General features: G+C 36.7%; 1 protein-coding gene across 1 annotated transcript in view; it reads right to left on the reverse strand.

Moving 5' to 3' along the window:
- Positions 1–18,440, reverse strand: part of cacna2d2a (calcium channel, voltage-dependent, alpha 2/delta subunit 2a) — a 231,675-nt gene that overhangs the window by 125,329 nt on the left and 87,906 nt on the right. Inside the window, exon 4 of the mRNA XM_056270376.1 lies at positions 5,054–5,113. Within this exon, the coding sequence (XP_056126351.1) occupies positions 5,054–5,113 (60 nt within the window). The remainder of the gene's footprint in view (positions 1–5,053; positions 5,114–18,440) is intronic.

Below are 18,440 nucleotides of genomic sequence, written 5' to 3' on the forward strand. Positions count from 1 at the left end.
AATGACGGAGTATGTTTTTATGTTTCCACTGTTCGATCGCGCCCGCGCCTCTCACACACACACACACACACACAGGTCGATCCGTCTCTCTCTCTCTCTCTCTCTCTCTCTCTCTCTCTCACTCACACACACACACACATTTCGATCGCGTCTCTCTCTCTCTCGCTGTTATTTTTGTAGGTAAATGTGAGACGTTGGCAGCACACATGTCTGCTGCGTCTTCTGAACAAAACAAAGAAGTGAGTTTGATGACGCGTTGCAGGAGACCGCGATGATTGGTCAAAGTTGCAGAAAAGTTGCGGTGATTGGTCAAAATTTCAAGGCGCATTGAATTCACGGGGATTTGGTGAAGTTGCGTTAATAGCTGGTTAATAGTTGCGATCGCAACATCGCAAAATCCTGGAGGGACTGTTTTTTTCCCCCATTTCACCTTGCGTTGCAGTCTGGTTGACTTTGAATATAGGCTAGTATAATGAAATTTAAGACCTTCGTTAAAAAAATTAAGACTTGTCAACGGAATTTAAGACTTTTTAAGGCCTTAATTTAGGAACATGAAATTTAAGACCTTTTTAAGACTTTTAAGGCCCCGCGGCTACCCTGTTAAAGTCATATGCACTGAAACGGCATGCTGAAAACAGAGCTGTTTTTGACCAAGTAAAATAAGTGTTTTCTTACAATACTAATGAGATTTTTTAATTAAAGTATATTACAAACTTTTAATTTAGACCCTAAAGAATCATACTAGCTTGTACAAAAATGGCATTATATGACCCCTTTAACTAATACCATTAACTCTTTCCCTGTCAGCGTTTAAAAAAAAAAAATGTTGCCAGCCAGACAGCATTTTTTATCATGTTCACAAAACTTTCATGGACCCAGAATATTTTGTTGTATGCATTTCTGAACACGTAATATATAAAAAGAAAGAACAGACCCTCTGCAAAAAAAAAAAAAAAAAAAAAAAAAAAAAAAAAAGTTTATTATAGCTTTATGCAGTCTTTATTCACTTGAATGTGGGTAAGTTTAATTAAAAAAAAAGCAACATTTTGAGCAAAAGGCTAAGAAAATCTCGTTTTTGTCAAAGACTACATCCAGATCATGTGAGATCGCTTGTTTCTGCTTCTTCTTCGCAAGTCTTTTGATCAGGAGATTCTGTACACGTTCAGAAGATGTGTAATAGCGCCCCCTACCGTATAACAGTGAAAACACGGAAAGCCGGAAAAAGTCGTCAATGGCGGGGAAAGAGTTAACAATTGTTTTCGTTAATTGAAATAAAGCTGAAATCAAATTAAATATACATTTTAGGTGAAAAACATACACGTGTTAAACTCAAAAATATAAATAAACAAATAATATTGATTATTATTATTAATAAAAATTATAATAAAAAATGTTTGCATTTATTAATTAAAAATAAATGTTTATTTCAGTTTTAGTAATATTAATACTTATTTTATTTCAGTTAATTGCCAAATTAACTGAAATGAAAGAAGTACTAAAACTATTTAAACTGAAATAAACCAATTAAAGCTAAATATAAACTTGAAAAAACAAAGCACATAGCAAAATGACTAAAACAAATTAATATTAATTTTAAAAAAATATATATATTTTAAATATGAATAAATGCTTATAATTTAAATAATACTAAAATACTGTAACACTGCTTTAAATTGAATACATTTACACTAATACTAGTAATACAATTAAGAACAAATTAGTGACTACACAGAGTGAAAAACATAGTAATTAACTAAATATTTTTTTAAAGAAGCTTGAATAAAAACAACAAATCAGTGAATAATTTATCTGAACCGTCCATGAGAGCATCTCTCCCACTGCTATCACCTGCTTTTGACTATAGCAATAGCTAGTAACAAATCTTCGTTAGTAGTGTACATTAATATGTGCGTTTAGCTTAACTACTTCAAACTAGCTTCTCCAACACCATTCATAAGCCTGTTACCCTTTTGTATATGATCTGCGTGCCTCTTTTTCTCGCCGTCTCTCGTATTTACTCCATCCGTCGCTCTGAGACTCGCACGTTTTTGCGCTCCTAATGTGCTAAAGAGCATGTGAGGCTAATCTAATTACAGCGTCGCTCCAAAAGAGAGAGTGAAACTGTTACGAATCTAAAATCGACAAATGGAGAGACCCCTCACCGTATCCCAGCATCCTCGACGCCCCTCCTCTCGCTCTCGTCTCTCCCGTGAAGACGGTGAATTGGTTTGGCCCCTACAGTGCTTCATTACCTGGCCTAATTATAAAGGCAAATGAAATCAGCCCCGCAATACATTATTAATGTCCGCACGCCATTAGGATTCAATTGCAGTATTTGCAACAATATGATATTTTCAAACTGTTTTCACGCCTGATTAGAAACGAGGACAGATAAGAGGGAGGTGTGAGAGGAAAGAGAGAGATAGTGAAAGAGGAAGGTGAGTGGGGCGGGAGAAAGAGGAGAGAGTGATGAAAACACACAGAGAGAGAGAGAGAGAGAGAGAGAGAGAGAGAGAGAGAGAGAGAGAGAGAGAGAGAGAGAGAGAGAGAGAGAGAGAGAGAGAGAGAGAGCGAGAGAGAGAGAAGCTATAAGGCGTCAAAAGCGGCACAAATAATTATAAAAAAAATAAAGGAATGACATATAGAATTTAAAAAAAAAATGTGTCTCAGTATTAACGTTTAACATTCAAAAACAACTGCAAAACTACATGTGTTTGTGCTAGATTCATTTTCCCATGCATAAATGAGATCTCAGTAATATCTCAATCTAGTCTCCAAGCAATGAGCAATCAGATTAAATATAAACTTTTGCTTAAGGTCAGAAACATGCTTTGCTACAGCATGCAGATGTACTAATCGCACATCTTCGCACTATTGTCGATTACAAACCTCAGTACTCAAGATACTAAAGTCTAAATCTCAATATGAGCTCAAATATTTCACCATGAAATCAAAATTGACTGATGACATGTTTACTGGCACGAGGGCGGGACAACCTGTCACTCACATTAGATCCACCAATAACAAACCACAACCATCTGACCATCCAATCACATCCCAATGGACAAAATCAAGTCCCGCCCTAGATCTTTTCTTGTTCGAAAATCTCGGATATACGTCACAACAGGGACGTCTTCACCTTCATCTAAATTCACACTCTCGAATGATCTGAGCTGCTCTCCACATTCATTCTTTAGCTCTATATTCTGACTGTATGACAACTGTTGACTCATTGGAGTCGATTTTCCTTTCTCCAAATACATTTTAGGAGAAACAGGACAAAGTTACTTTAATGAATCTTAACTGAGTCCCCAGAGCTATGAAAGCCCGAAGACTTGGCATGGAAATAACCAGAACATGTCCACACATGTTTAATAACAGTATGAATTAAAGCCCATTTACATCAAGAATGATAACTATAAAAATAACTATACCTGCATTATTCAATCCATAGTTATAAAAATAACTATAACCACAGTAACTGAAGATTTCATTCTGTTTATTATAAATGAGCTGCAGTTTTGCTCTTTAAAGTTGGGTGGATTCGATATCATACCATCGATATCTCTCCTTATTATCGTTATAGTTGTGTTGTGGACTCTCATAGAATTAGAACAATTATTAAAACTTAACAGTTATACTTTTTACAGTTCCTGTCCTTGGTGTGAACAGCCCTGTGACATTAGTTTGTGTGACGGCTGCTACAGATGTTATGCAGAAACATGCATAACATACCATACTAGTTATGGCATTTTGATTTAAAGTCACAATGAAATGTAGCGACATAAACACAGTACGATGAATTGTTCCCAATAATATCTATAACATGCATTTAGATAATAGAGTGAATTTTCATTTCATGCACTTTAAAAATAAAACCCAACTACAAAGTAATCCGAAGACAACCAAGGCTATGCAAAATCCTCCAGAAAAAGGTTAGAAATAGCCTTTGTGAAACAGTTTTGTAATGTGCATCTATGTCTATGTATGTGCTTGTGTGTGCGTATGATCTATACACAGTCTTTCAGAAGTCTATCATGTCATATGAGCTGATGCCGGAGCATTAGGCTGACAGACAGCGCTCTGTGTCCTCTATCGCTCACCCCTTCACTGGTGACTTCAGTGGCTAAGCAGGCATGAATAGAGATGGGCTCTCTCAGAGAGGAGGTCTCATAATTATTAGTTTTAGAGCCTTTTCTCAAATATCCCGCGGGAGCAACGGGGTTAAAAATCCATTTGTGGGAAGTGTAGCATGACAGCAAGCACGGTTTCCCTGGAGACAGCCAACATCACACAGCAGCGTGTGTGTGTGTCATGTATGTGTGTTTATGTCTGTGTGTGTCCTCCGTATGTAACGCATTGGTCTGGTGTCTGTTTTTGTAGCAATGAACGGTCCTGTTCACAAACCGGGCTCGGCTGAAAGTTAATACTCATCATTCACAAAGTTGTTCACCCCTTTATATGTTTATCTATTAAATATTTTTGGCTAAATTGATATTACCTGCTTTCATGAATACAAATTTGAGACTAGCTGCTTTCTTTTCAAATAAACAGTCTCAGCCTTAAATTTTAACAGCATTTCCCTACTTACAGTATTTCATTCGTCATTTACAAGAACCTGAAAAATAAGCAATTCTTAAATATACATATTCATACAGTATATGTCCATCTATCTATCTATCTATCTATCTATCTATCTATCTATCTATCTATCTATCTATCTATCTATCTATCTATCTATCTATCTATCTATCTATCTATCTATCTATCTATCTATCCATCCATCCATCCATCCATCCATCCATCCATCCATCCATCCATCCATCCATCCATCCATCCATCCATCCATCCATCCATCCATCCATCCATCCATCCATCCATCTGTCACAAACTATCCATTTGTGAAAGGTAATTACTAGAAACGAATAATATAACAATTATGTCTTTTCTACTGTTACTGAAAGAAAGGAAATGATATTCCTCTTATATTCTCATTCAAAAGTTGAGTAAGTTTGTAACCTCAACTCTAAATACAGTTGAACCTTGACCTTACTTTGATTGCATCTTGCCATGAGTGCTCTCGTTGGATTTTTTCAGCCTCTCCAGCCAACCTCTGAAAGACAGAAAAGATACAGAGGTCAAAGGTGAAGGATCATGGGTAACAGTAGAAGAATGACCTGAAGTCTCAAATCTATGATGACAATTTGTTTTAAATCAGCATCAAGATTGTATGTAAAAAAAAAGAAAAAAAAGTATGAATGTAAGGTAACATGTATATTTTAGGTCCTGTGAGTGTTCACAATTTAAATTTTTTTCATGATTTTTGACCTGGCCCATCATTTTGAGTCACTTTGGGCCAGCGTGTTATGATCTGAAGTAAAAATGGAATGATTATTATTATGTTTCTATTTCAAACGGTTGCACACACATAATTACTCAAAGGATGGCTGAGACTTTGCTTTTTCTTTAATCTCAAAAAGTGCTTCTGGGTCAAAGTGACTCAAAAAACGATGAAGTTTCACATTTTCAAACAACTTTTTGCTTTCTAGTTCATTTCGAAATGGGTCTAAGGTGTGAGAAATGCATTTTTAAAAAGTACAAATATTCCATGAAGTTTCTCAATTAATATACTGTAAGCTCATGCTGCATGCATAATCATTATAAATGAATTAGAAAATGTTTTAGACGGAGTTTAGCACGTCACACTGCAGGAAATGCTTTTCATACAAAAAAGTATTTGTCAACTACCCATCTACTATTGCACTGGTGGTAAAAGGAGGAACATAAGTGTACATTTTATTTCAAAAATAATTTCCGAAAGGACAATAAACTTAAGTTTACATGCATTATGGTGTTATTTTCTGGAAATGCTCCCTAAATCAATTTATTTAAATCATTTCAAGATGCAACAGGAAAAATGTCTTTACAAACTGGAATCCTACAAATCTTATGTAAAGTGCTTTATGTATTGTTTGTAACGCAGGATAAATTGTCTCTTGACACAGTTCTCAGAACACGTGGGCCGCTCAGCATGTTATAGATTCATTACATGCGTCATCATCATTGAAAAGCTCCATCTCTACAGAAACAACCCACTCCTCTGTGTTAATGGTGATAATTCACTTCAAACCTGCTCAATGTCAGGAAACTTTTTCCAGAAAGTCAGTGTGGCAGATGTTTCACAGAAATCTACATTCATGAACAGATTCACTTTCCACTACACTGACTCACTCACAGGCTGCATCTTCTACTGCACATTCAAAGTGTGTGCTTCACTAATGATGGATGAGGAAGTATGTACTTTTCAGTATGTGACACAGTATGGAAGTATTGGGGCAAATAGTACAGTCATCAAAAAAAAAAAAAAAAAAAAACATTTTGCTGCATACTATTTGTGTTTGCATGAATGTGTTGTGTTAGCATCTTTATTTTTAAATTCATTATTCAGTTTTAGGTTCACATATCTAAAACCTGACAGATATGTGACAATTTTGATACAAAATAACCATAGCACAATGGATTGTGGGTAATATTATCCCACTACACAAGCTTCACTATTTTACTACAAAATACTAAAGAACAGTCACAAATGAAATTATGGTCGCTATTAGTCCAAACAGCATGATGGGATACACTTTTTGAAAAATAGTACACCAAACAATGTGATTTAGGACGCACTAATGCTAATTTTGCGTACTACTAAATATGCATAGCAATACTGCGTTCAATTTAAAGTGAGATGTGGAATATTCCTGCACTTTTCTATCAAGGATGCAGGAGATTCCGAGTTGCAGCAACAGACTTGATTCCAGTTTCAACATGTTGCCGTCTAAATGAAGCATTTGTTTAATTGGCTGCATATTGATTGCATCAGCACTATAATTGGTTAAATGTGCACCATGCAAATTTTAAAAGTAGCTGATCCAGTAAGACTATGGAAAAGAAGCTCTCTCCATCTGGACGTAACAGGGGAGTTTTTAACTGACCTATGCAGTTCTCACCTCCTGTGCTCATGAAGGAGAAATGAACACCTGACAACTTCAGACGGGACCACAGATCAGTGTGTGTGCCCAGATAAAAATGGAGGAAGGTTTGCAAAAGTTTTTCCACTAATAATTGCTAGACCTTTTCAGGCTGTCTCTTCAGAGTTTGAACAAGATGTTCTTCTAATAAGAGCCCATTGGGTTGAGGTTCATAGCTGAGATGCCAGCATAATAATGGAAGGATACCCGCACATTATATTCCTTTCCCATACATCACTCCCAGCTCAGGGAAATGTTGCTTAAAAAAGCAGAACGGAAGAATTGGCTCTCTTTCAATTTAGGAGTGTGTTAAAATGGCCGTATCCCACAGGAAGCTGAATTGGAATTTTATTTGGAATTACAGGAAAAGGAATTTACAGTACTATAGTTTAAAGAAATTGAACACAGGTGCATTCTGGGAAATGAACTGTTCTTCCCCCATCTATCTATCAATCCATCCATCCATCCATCTATCCATCTATCTATCCATCTATCATCTATCTATCCATCCATCTATCCATCTATCCATCTATCATCTATCTATCCATCCATCCATCCATCCATCCATCCATCTATCCATCTATCTATCTATCTATCTATCTATCTATCTATCTATCTATCTATCTATCTATCTATCAATCTATCTATCAATCTATCCATCTATCATCTATCCATCCATCCATCCATCCATCCATCTATCTATCTATCTATCTATCTATCTATCTATCTATCTATCTATCTATCTATCTATCTATCTATCTATCTATCTATCAATCTATCATCTATCCTCCATCCATCCATCCATCCATCCATCTATCTATCTATCTATCTATCTATCTATCTATCTATCTATCTATCTATCTATCTATCTATCTATCTATCTATCTATCTATCTATCTATCTATCAATCTATCATCTATCCATCCATCCATCCATCCATCCATCCATCTATCTATCTATCTATCTATCTATCTATCTATCTATCTATCTATCTAGGTTTTCTAATTAAAAATACAGCTATATACATTTCAAACTTTGCTTTTCTAGTTAAAAAAAACGACTAATCAGAATTTCTTTAGAATTTTAGATAATTTTAATTCAAATTCCTTATGTTTAAATTCTATATATTTTAAGTTTCAAATCAAATCAAATTCACTCCAAATATGAAAGTGGTTTGGTGCAGGGTTGTTTTTTTCAATATTTTTTTTTGTTTTGTTTGTTGCTATTTATTTGTTTAGAGCTAGATAAGCCAAAAATATATATAATCAATCAAATAAATGTATACATTTAAATAAATGAACTGTAAGTCCAAGGGCATCATGCATGCCAAATGCATATACACAAGTCATATGAACTACTTCTATGGTGCTTTTCTGAACAAGGGCAGAGTGAACATTCAACTACTAAACATCACCTTTTGTGCGTCACAGAAGAAAAAGGTCTGGAATAACATGAGACTGAGACATAACTCACAGAATATTACATTCTGGGTGAGCTATTGCTTTAATCATGTGTGGGAGCGCGATATTGTTTCCAATCTCCATTTTCGGACACTATTGGACGTACTATAATCAGAGCAGCTCCCACACAGGTGATTCACGCTCTCTTGTCTCGCTCAATCCCTGTTATTCGTGATTCTCCTGGGGAGATTCACCTGATCTGAGTCCAGACTCACCCACGAACACCTGCCGCCCGTCTCCGGGCTCAAGGTGCAAAAACTCCCACTCATTTCCACTCGGAACACGGGCAGACTTCCAGACGATCTCCTTCACTCGACTCTTGACAAAAGAGCCCTCATAAAAAAAATATCAATTACATACCTTTCATTGACTGCATTCAAAAGCTTTCAAACTGTGGCTTAAAAGACTAATAGGCTCGCTGCAGTAATGCACCTAATGTCGAGAAATAACAGAGCGAGCGTTTGAGAGGTGAGCCTAATTCAAGGGCAGTTGCGTTTAATGGCTACACCATTAGGAGTAATGCAAGCACCAAATGACACTCCACTCCAGGGTGCCAATTCAAACGGTTTTAAACACTATGCCTTATTGACCAGGCTTGGGCTAGGGACATTATCCACATCCATCCTATGCTTTTCATGCATTTTAAGTCACAGTCGTGATCCTGATTATAAGTCAGACCTCCATTTAATACAAAATAAACTGATCCTGGATATTAAATGTAAAGAAATGCGAAGAGTGTAATTTCTGCGCCTCTAGCAGCAATAAACTGCATTGCAATGTTTGGCAGCGATCAGTATTTATTGCAATTCTGTTTTGTGCCATTAGTGGCGCAAAATTACACACTCACTATTTACTATATAGTGAAAGCGGAAGAGTCTGAAACATGGGGAAAGAGCGAGTAAAAGTGAGTGAAATCGAAATATGAATATATTACAATGTGTGTATGAAATATCCTGAACATTTTAAAATTCAGAATTTACTTTTTTTTTTTATCTAAAAATTCAGACTGAAACAAAATGGCAAATAAATAAATAAACAATCCAATTGAACCTGATTTATGTATAAAAACAGACCTGTACTACAATTTTTTAAAAAATAAAATAAACTAATAAATACTGCATTATTAGTTTCCATTAATTACCTTTCTAAAGTGGCAATGAATAGTTTGAGATAGTATTAGTAGACTAGCTCTGGCCCGGTTTAAACTGTGAACCGGTTTCAGAAATCTGCATGTGACAGAGAGTGTATCACACACTCATAGTATTATAAAATCTGTGCCTGAATATAATCAGCTCAGTACAGTTAACCTGAGGGCATTCGCTGTTAATGGCGAGACTACAATAGCTGACATTTAACTCTGAGAGGCCATTGGATCACTGATTGATGACCGCTAAGCTGTGCACAAATCACATATGCACAGTTAAACAGCCATGACACCTCTGATTGGTGCAATATTTACATTAGAGGGCAAATTTGTCATGTATGTTTAGTTTGGCCTCCTCTGAGTAATACATAAAAGACAATGTGAAACCAGTGTACTAATAAAAGCTTCTGGTCTTATTGTACAATATGTACTTATTACATCAATGCAAGTAAATTTTTTAATAAACATATAATAATATCTCCATCCCTGAAATAATGTAAGCAACACTGCAAAGACAAAGAAAAAATATGTATAATATATATGTGAAAAAATTTGAAATAATATCATAACATGATCCAAATTGGAAAAAATATAACATATTTAACCTAACATTGAAAGAAATCATTTCTAGTATTAAAAATACTACTAATGACGTATACACAATTTAAATCATTTGTCATCACGTTTACAGTAATGAAATGTGGCATATTAAAAATGTTGTGAATGCCATTTCATATTTTTCTTTTAATTAAGACAGTGTTTTAGAGTTTGCAGAATGCAGACAGCAAAGTGGCATTTAAAAAGTCAGTGAAACAGAGTGAAAATTCAATATGGCTTCGTTATCTGTCTGATCAGCAATCGTGTCTCTCATCTCTGTGTCACAGCAATTCAATCTCTGAGACTTATTGTTTTGTACTGTCTTTCTCTTATTGCCTTAACTTCCTTTTATCTATCCATCTTCTTTACCTTCTCTTTTTTTGTTCGTCTTTTCTGGGCTCTGTCTCTCTCTGTCAGAAAGTATTTGGTGCAATTACTCAAGTTTGCTAAGGCACGCTTCACTATTATGCGGGGATTTAAACAAACCGCAAACCCCTGACCTTAAGAATTAAACTTCAGCGCGTGACTCGTCCTGCATTGTTTGTGCTGCGGACATAAAAGATCCCACACGGCTCTGTCTTCTGGACTGACATCAATGGACAAAACAAATGGCTTATAAACCAAAGGCAATGACAGATAGATATTTTCCCCTCTCCGCTATTTTTTAATTTCATTCCCTCTTTTCTCTCTCAGCTTGCCCTATCTGTCTCCCTCTCTCTTTTTTCAGCCATTCCAGGAATATAAAATCCTTTCCAAGAGCTTTAAAAATGAAAAACCTTAATATGTATAACTGCTGTTTCACAGTAACTCAAAGGGCAACTATAATCACTTACACAAGCGGTCAAAGAGAACAAACACACAATGTACGAATGGATGTACGAATGGATGTACGAATGGATGTACGGATGTACGGATGGACGGACGGACGGACGGATGGATATTGTATTTTGTGAAATAGCATGCAGTATGCACCGGACTGCATGTTTAATTCAGTGCTAGCAAACTACTGTATATTGTAAATAAATGTGGTTATTTACCATTTTAACCAAAAAATCCAAATGAAATTGCTTCTGCAACCTTCTTTCCACCTGTAATGTGACCTATTTCCAAGTGAAACAGGATATTCAATGAAAAAAAAAATAGATTGAATTTATTGGAAATTGATATTATTCATTATGCATATGCAGAAATTGATTTGATAGTGAAAACTGAATCTTTTGCATTCTGTGCAGTGTGTGCATTTTTGTTAGAGTAGTATGGCAGCCTGTTATTCCAAATATATACAGGCAGTCCCACACTGGGAAATCTGATGCATTGAGGACAATCAACAGAGTTAAATGGTTTAATTCTATACACACTGAAGCGTGTGGAAGAGGAAGTCAAAGTCTTTGTGGTGCTACATGAACACATGGACAAATAGAGAGATGGGTGGGTGGATGACTGGATGGAAAAGTGAATGTATGAACAGACAAATACATGCAGCCTTTACTTAGGGTGTACTCACACTAGGCACGGTTGCCATGAACCGGGCCCGAGTACGATTGTCCCCCCTCCCCACTCCCCCTCTGGCCTGCACTCACATAGGGTTTCAGCATTCGTGCCGGAGCACGCTTACGTCATTATGGTGCGTCCGACGGTTTCGGGATAAACAAGAAGAGCGGCGCTCTCTGAACACAATGAAGTCCATCGCTCTGTTTTCTTTGTGGATAATTTTGTGTCGTTTGGTCCACGGTGGTCCACAGCCTGTTGTTAAACAGATGCGTCGCCTTAGTGGCGCGAAAATTTTCACGTAATCGTGCTGCTCGTATGAGGAGGTTTGCAAGATACCAGCTGAAGTGCAGCAAGGACTTTGCAGCTTTGATTACGGACTGTGTTGGTTTTGGAGCGTCGCAAAACCATGACGCCACGCGTCCTTTTCCGTGCTCCAGCACGGTTAGCGCTCACACTGCATGCGAACCGCGCCCGAGTCCAACTGAACCGTGCTCTGGCCCACCTCTTCCAAGCGGGCCAGGGCCGGCTAATCGAGCCGCGCCCGGGCACGGTTCGGAGCACTCACACTAGTCAAACGAACCGCGCTTTGGTGGTCAAACGCACTCGGGCACGGTTCAAACTGGCTAGTGTGAGTACACCCTTAAACAGAAGCACATCATGTGCAGGTCAAAAACATATCAAAAAGCATTTGTGAGGCCTACATTATTGTCTAATTGGACCACAGAGCATTCAAATCACAAATAAGATATCAACTGTGATCTGAGAATATTACAACTGTTTCTCCTGGAGAGCTTTAAGATTAAATGGAGACTTTTGAGATGACTTGAAAAATGTCAGTTGTTTTTCTTTAAAGGGAACTCCTCAAATCTCACCTGTTTCACCACAGCACTGAAAGTAAATGGAGACTTTTGCTCAAATCTCTGTTTCTCATATTTTCACATAGTAATGTTCTCATCTGAGAGTTCATAAAAGATCTCAACATCTCAAATTGCAATCAAAAGTCAGGACTTCAATAAAATAAACATTTCTCATTAAATTCAACAAAAATCGAATGATCTGAGCTGCTATTCACATGGAGGTTATGCCGCTATGAATGATAACAACAGTTTACACCGTAACAGGAGAACCATCGTCTTTCTGTTTCAAAATGTAATGTTTAATTCAATGTGTTTCTTTGTAACGATTTTGCGAGCGTGTTTTGCAAACATTTATGAGTGAAAATTGTTTCATATCCAACACCATTTTTTTTAACACCAATGTTATTATTCTTTATTAGTTTTCATAATCATTTGTAATCATTGTATTTTGTGAATCATAGTGTTCTTGAATATATGTGTGAGAGTAGGAGACAGGGAGTGTGTGTGCTGGAAGAGACATGGATGTGTATGCAGTGTATGAAGGCTCAACCGAAGCATATGATGACTAAAGGATTGGGTATCCATTCCAGGTTAAATAGAAACCATATGTTCCTCTGAGCGTATTAAACTCAACCTCTTTGTCCAGAGGAACGGAGAAGGCTGGAGAAAGCTGGGTATGTGAACATCTCTACAGTAAACGCCCTTTCTCTCCTATGCTGACACATAAAATAAATAAAAGAGATCTCTTGGCAAAATTACTAGTGTCAAGTCCCGTGAATTAACAGCAACGGGGAAACACTTCATATCTAAATCTACAAAAGAGAAATAAAATCTTCCTCCGTGCATGTCAGAGTCAGTTTGGTCCAAACCAAAGATCTCCATGTACAACTTCACAAGAGCAGAACTGAACGTGAGGAAAGATGCAGCAGTCCAGGTCTCGCTCTGGGCTCTAAGCCCTTCATTCACTCCTCAGCGCTCAGCTGGGATTAAACCCAATCACTGCAGCCACTGAGCCAGAACACACACAATAACAGATGGGCACACACACACAGATACAACCAGAGAAAGACTGCGATTGGAATTCAAAACTTTCAGCTTTTGTCCGTTGTGTGTGTGTGTGTGTTTTTCTCTCCCTCTTTGTTAATTACTTGTTTGCCTTCATAGTAGCCACTTATTCAATCAATTTCCATTTTGTTCACAATATTACATTATTGAATAAAACAAATGCTAATGGCATTTCATGTTTCAAGACATTTTAGTCCAACTTTTGAAATGCAAATTGAAATGCAAACTGTACCTATTCCTAAATTAAATGACACTTACTGAATTAGTGTTTTTACTGAATTGGTGAGGTCATGTGACAATGCAGAATATGAAATGTTCCTTATTACATACTATTTCACATACTTCAAACATGCAATACTGTGTACACTGCCATTCAAAAGTCTGAAAGGAATTGATATTTTTTCTATTCATCAAAGAAGCATTTCATTGATCAAAAGTGACAGTATAATGTAACAAAATTTTCTATTTCAAATAAATGCTGTTCTTTTGAACTTTCTATTTATCAAAGAATTTTGAAAAATGCATCATAGTTTCCACAAAAATATGAAGGAGGAAAACTGTTTTCAACATTGATAATAATCAGAAATCATCATATTAGAGTGATTTCTGAAGGATCATGTGACGCTGAAGACTGGAGTAATGATGCTGAAAATTCAGCTTTGAATCACAGGAATAAATGACATTTTAAAATGATTTAAATAGGAAACAGTTATTTCATCTATCTATCTATGAAACACTTTTATCAGACAGAACTACAATATTGTCACACGTGTGGTTTTCCATCACACTGCAATAAACACCAGAGCTTTACATATCATCTGCTGGTTTTAAACGCATGATTCCTTCGCTTATTCCTCCTCCTGGTTTCATTCCTCTCTTCAGTCTAACCAGCCTCTCTGAATCACTCCAGCTGACTGAAGCAGCGATTGTCTGAATTTAATTAAAACTCTTTTGAGACAACAAGCACAAGTGGATGAGAATAAACCAGATAATGGGTCTGATGGCAAGTAAACATGACAAACACACAAAAGTGGAGTGGGTGTAGAAATCCAACGCTAATCTACATCTCTGCTCAGACAATGTAAAAGCCCCATTCTCTGAAAAAACCTTGAATTTAGGATGTCTCCGTTTGGACATGACCGAAAGATCACTGCCTAACCTGACATTAAATGCACAAGAGCTATAGTTTTCGCAAGGAATAGACATTAAATAAGTCAATGTAAATGCAAATAATGTCATCATTTATTTTACACTGACATATTGTAGACATGAGAGCACACAGTTAAAGGCAGGGTAGGTTATTTGTTCCATAAACATGTTTTGTTAAGCTGGTTGAAAGTCTCTTCACATCCTGACAGAAATCACGAAGTTAAGTGGTCTAAATGTAACCATAAAATGTTCGTCCAATCATAGCATTCGGTCTGATACGATGTCCTACCTGGCTGCTAGCCTCTCCAAAAATTGCCTACCCTACCTTTAAACATTTTCAGCTGGGAAGAGACCTGATTTTGATCATAACTCAATTTTGACTAAATGTTTGCATGTGTATGGCAGAATAATGCAAACATTTACATTAACACTTAACTTTTATCATTTTATTTCTGAAATAAAACTTAATTTAGTCATTTTATGAGCTGTTTACCTCATTGGCATCGTGAGATTTGCCTCCACGGTGCAGGGTTTTTATATGTGTTCCCTACAAAGACCTCACACAAACACACACACTTGTGCAGGTACCATAAGTGCTGACACCGGCTGAACAGCCTCAACAGTTATTGTACAAAAGCCAAGCGTGGGCTGAAGAGGACACCATGAGGACACTCACAGCCTGCCGTCCTGTTCCACACAAACAAACAGAGAGAGACGTCGCCGCAGTGTGTCCGTCACCTGCACTTGTAAAGCAAATAGAGGACACGCACACGCACATTCACACTCAAACACCCTCACCCTGAAAAACCCTTTGTGGCGCTCTGATGTTGATACGAATATCATCTCTGGATGTGCGTTTGGCTACAGGCAGAAGGGAAGGTCAGCTTTTCGGGTCTCATAAGCTCTGTTACTAGTCAGTGCCCTCGCGGTCTATGATCTACACAGGCAGCTACCTTCTGAGACAGCATTCTAACTCGAACGGAGCCTAAGAAATGACATCTGAAATACACTACATAGGCAGCAACTCTGTACGTCTCACAAACAGTGCTTGACACACAACTGATTCCAAATATAATTTCAAGCATGTTGCTAAGATAAGAACTTCATTCTCTAACAAGACAAACATTACATAGTATACACTAGATATTTAATAGATTATACATTTTTTTTAAGAAATTAAAATTAAACTATAGTGTTTTTGGTCAATAAAAATAAAAAGTAAAATAAAAATATAAAACTAAAATTAGAAATGCCAACTATCTTGTCAATCAGTTGAAATAAATTTAAGTTGAAGTAGTAAAATTACTAAAGCTTAAATAAAACTATATTATAGCTACAGTATACTGTATATAAATAATAAATAGAAAATGAAAACATTAATAAATACTCCAATAGTATATACATAATAATATAATAACACTACTACAGTGTAAGTCTTTTTAGATTTTTTACCTGTTTTATTGCCTGCCAGGTGAAAATCATAGTAACAGCACATATCTCTTCAAGAAAACACATGATTTGAGTTATCATTCATATCTATAGCCCAAACAAAGTGAGTGAAACACAAAAGTTCAATACTTAAGGCTGGAGTTTGAACTAAATTAAAATGAACAGCAACAGTGATGCATCCCTTAGCAAACACTACTAAATATGGGGTTAAATATCCCATTTTATTAAAATGGTTATTTCATGTAGTTAGATTGAAACTTTTCAATGAATACTTTTCTATATTGCATAGCCAAACACGTTAATTCGCCAATATTTGCCCTGATGATCTGCATCTAGTTCATACTTCTTGGCATTTTTTAGTGTATTGATTAGGAACAAAATACCATGCTTCAAATGTCCTCCATGTAGAAAAATATGTCTTCTCACATTAAACAATATGAATATGCAAACTGACCAGTTGCTGCCTTTTTCACGACCCAGCATGAAAACTGTCCAGCTTAAAAATTGGACTAAAATCTGGTAACTATTACGATCATGCAAGACCAATTAAAACACAACATGGCTAGATGTCTACGACAAGCTCGGATGTACTTAAAGTCAACATAACGTCATAAACTTAAAGTCAATCCCATCAGAAGATGCTGTCTAGGTAGGCAGCTCACTACGCTTTAGACCAGAGCTACAGATTCTCGTAATATACACAGCAGCAGAGATGAAGAGAGAGACAGACAGAGCAGACGAGATAGTCAGAGAGAGATGACAGCCAACAATGTTCTTTTAGGTACTGACATGGCAGTGTTATCTTAGTCTATCAAGCCGCCCCACTCTCTTCCACGTCCTTCTCTCCCTTCCTCGTCTGAAACACACACACACACACACACACACACAGTCTGGAGCTCAAGGGCGAACTGTTTATTTTTGCTTCCCATCTCGTTGCCCTTTACTTCAATCACGTTCATGTAGCTTCAGATCCGTGGCAGCAATCATGAAACGCTGCGAGAAAAAAGAAAGGTCACGCAGAGCACGTGGTGACAGATATCTGTGGCGCTGAGTTATTGTATTTTTCATATTCAGAAGGGAAAGATCTGCAGTGAGATGACAGCGTCGCAATGTAGGCGCTTTGGTGAACAGACAGCGCTTGTGTTCGACAACGCACGTCGGTCGTGTTTTTTGTGCACATGCGATGCCGTGTGTGTGGTCGTGTGCATAGAAGCTGGTGTTTGAGGTGTCTATGAGTGCGTGCACACACACACACACACACACACACACGTGCATGTGTGTCAGATTGGGGGGCTTTGAAGAAAATATGCCGAGCCAGCCAGCTCTCAAAGCAATTACAACAGATTGGCAAATTAAAATGGAGGCCTTGAGCAAACGGAGCGTGGAAACGCGGATAGACGGTTGGATGTTGAGGGGGGCAAAATCATTTCAATGATACTAGCAGCTCAGAGCAATTCAACATCCCACCTCCAAAATCAGCACTCGCTCAGTTCATTACATTTACATGGACTTCACACCAGTCGCTGCCTATTTCAATACCCAAAATGAGAACGGTCCAGTCTAAAATGGGAAATTACATCAGATTGACTGCCATTTACTTACTGTAGCATGCTTGAATTTAGCTTGTTAATATAAATGCATTAGCAGTAAGCAAGCTAGTGATGTAATGCTTCCTGAGCACCAGTGTTGATATTGTTAAACTTAAAATTAAACCATTAAAAAAAAATCACTTTTGTTAATTGAACTAAAGCTGAAATAAAATAGAAACAGAAGAAACACTTAAACTTAAATTAAAATTAGGCAATGCTGCCTGCTGCCTTGGCAACTAACATAAATAAATAAGTTTAGAAAAATTACTAAATATATACATTTTTTTTAAATACTAAAAATAAATAAAAGAAAATAATAAATAAAAGAAATGAAAGATTTAACTAAATAAAAAGACTTTTAAAATAATTAAAAAATGAAAATATAAACGTAAATCTAATTTAAAAAGAAATAATATTAATAAATACTATCATAGTTAGTAAATAATACTAAAATAACACAGCTGAGCACTAACAAAGCATCTCTCATAAGCCGTTTAAAATAAGGAGGTCAGGTTGGGAAGATTGTACCTCTCGTTGGTTTCATACGGATTACATAAACAACAGAGAATATTTGTTTTCGATATGACTTACTTCATTTAAAAAAAGAGCACTTCAAG

The sequence above is a fragment of the Rhinichthys klamathensis genome, unplaced genomic scaffold, assembly GCF_029890125.1.
Source record: "Rhinichthys klamathensis goyatoka isolate OS25496 unplaced genomic scaffold, OSU_Roscu_1.1 h1tg000303l_1, whole genome shotgun sequence".
Lineage (NCBI taxonomy): Eukaryota > Metazoa > Chordata > Actinopteri > Cypriniformes > Leuciscidae > Rhinichthys > Rhinichthys klamathensis.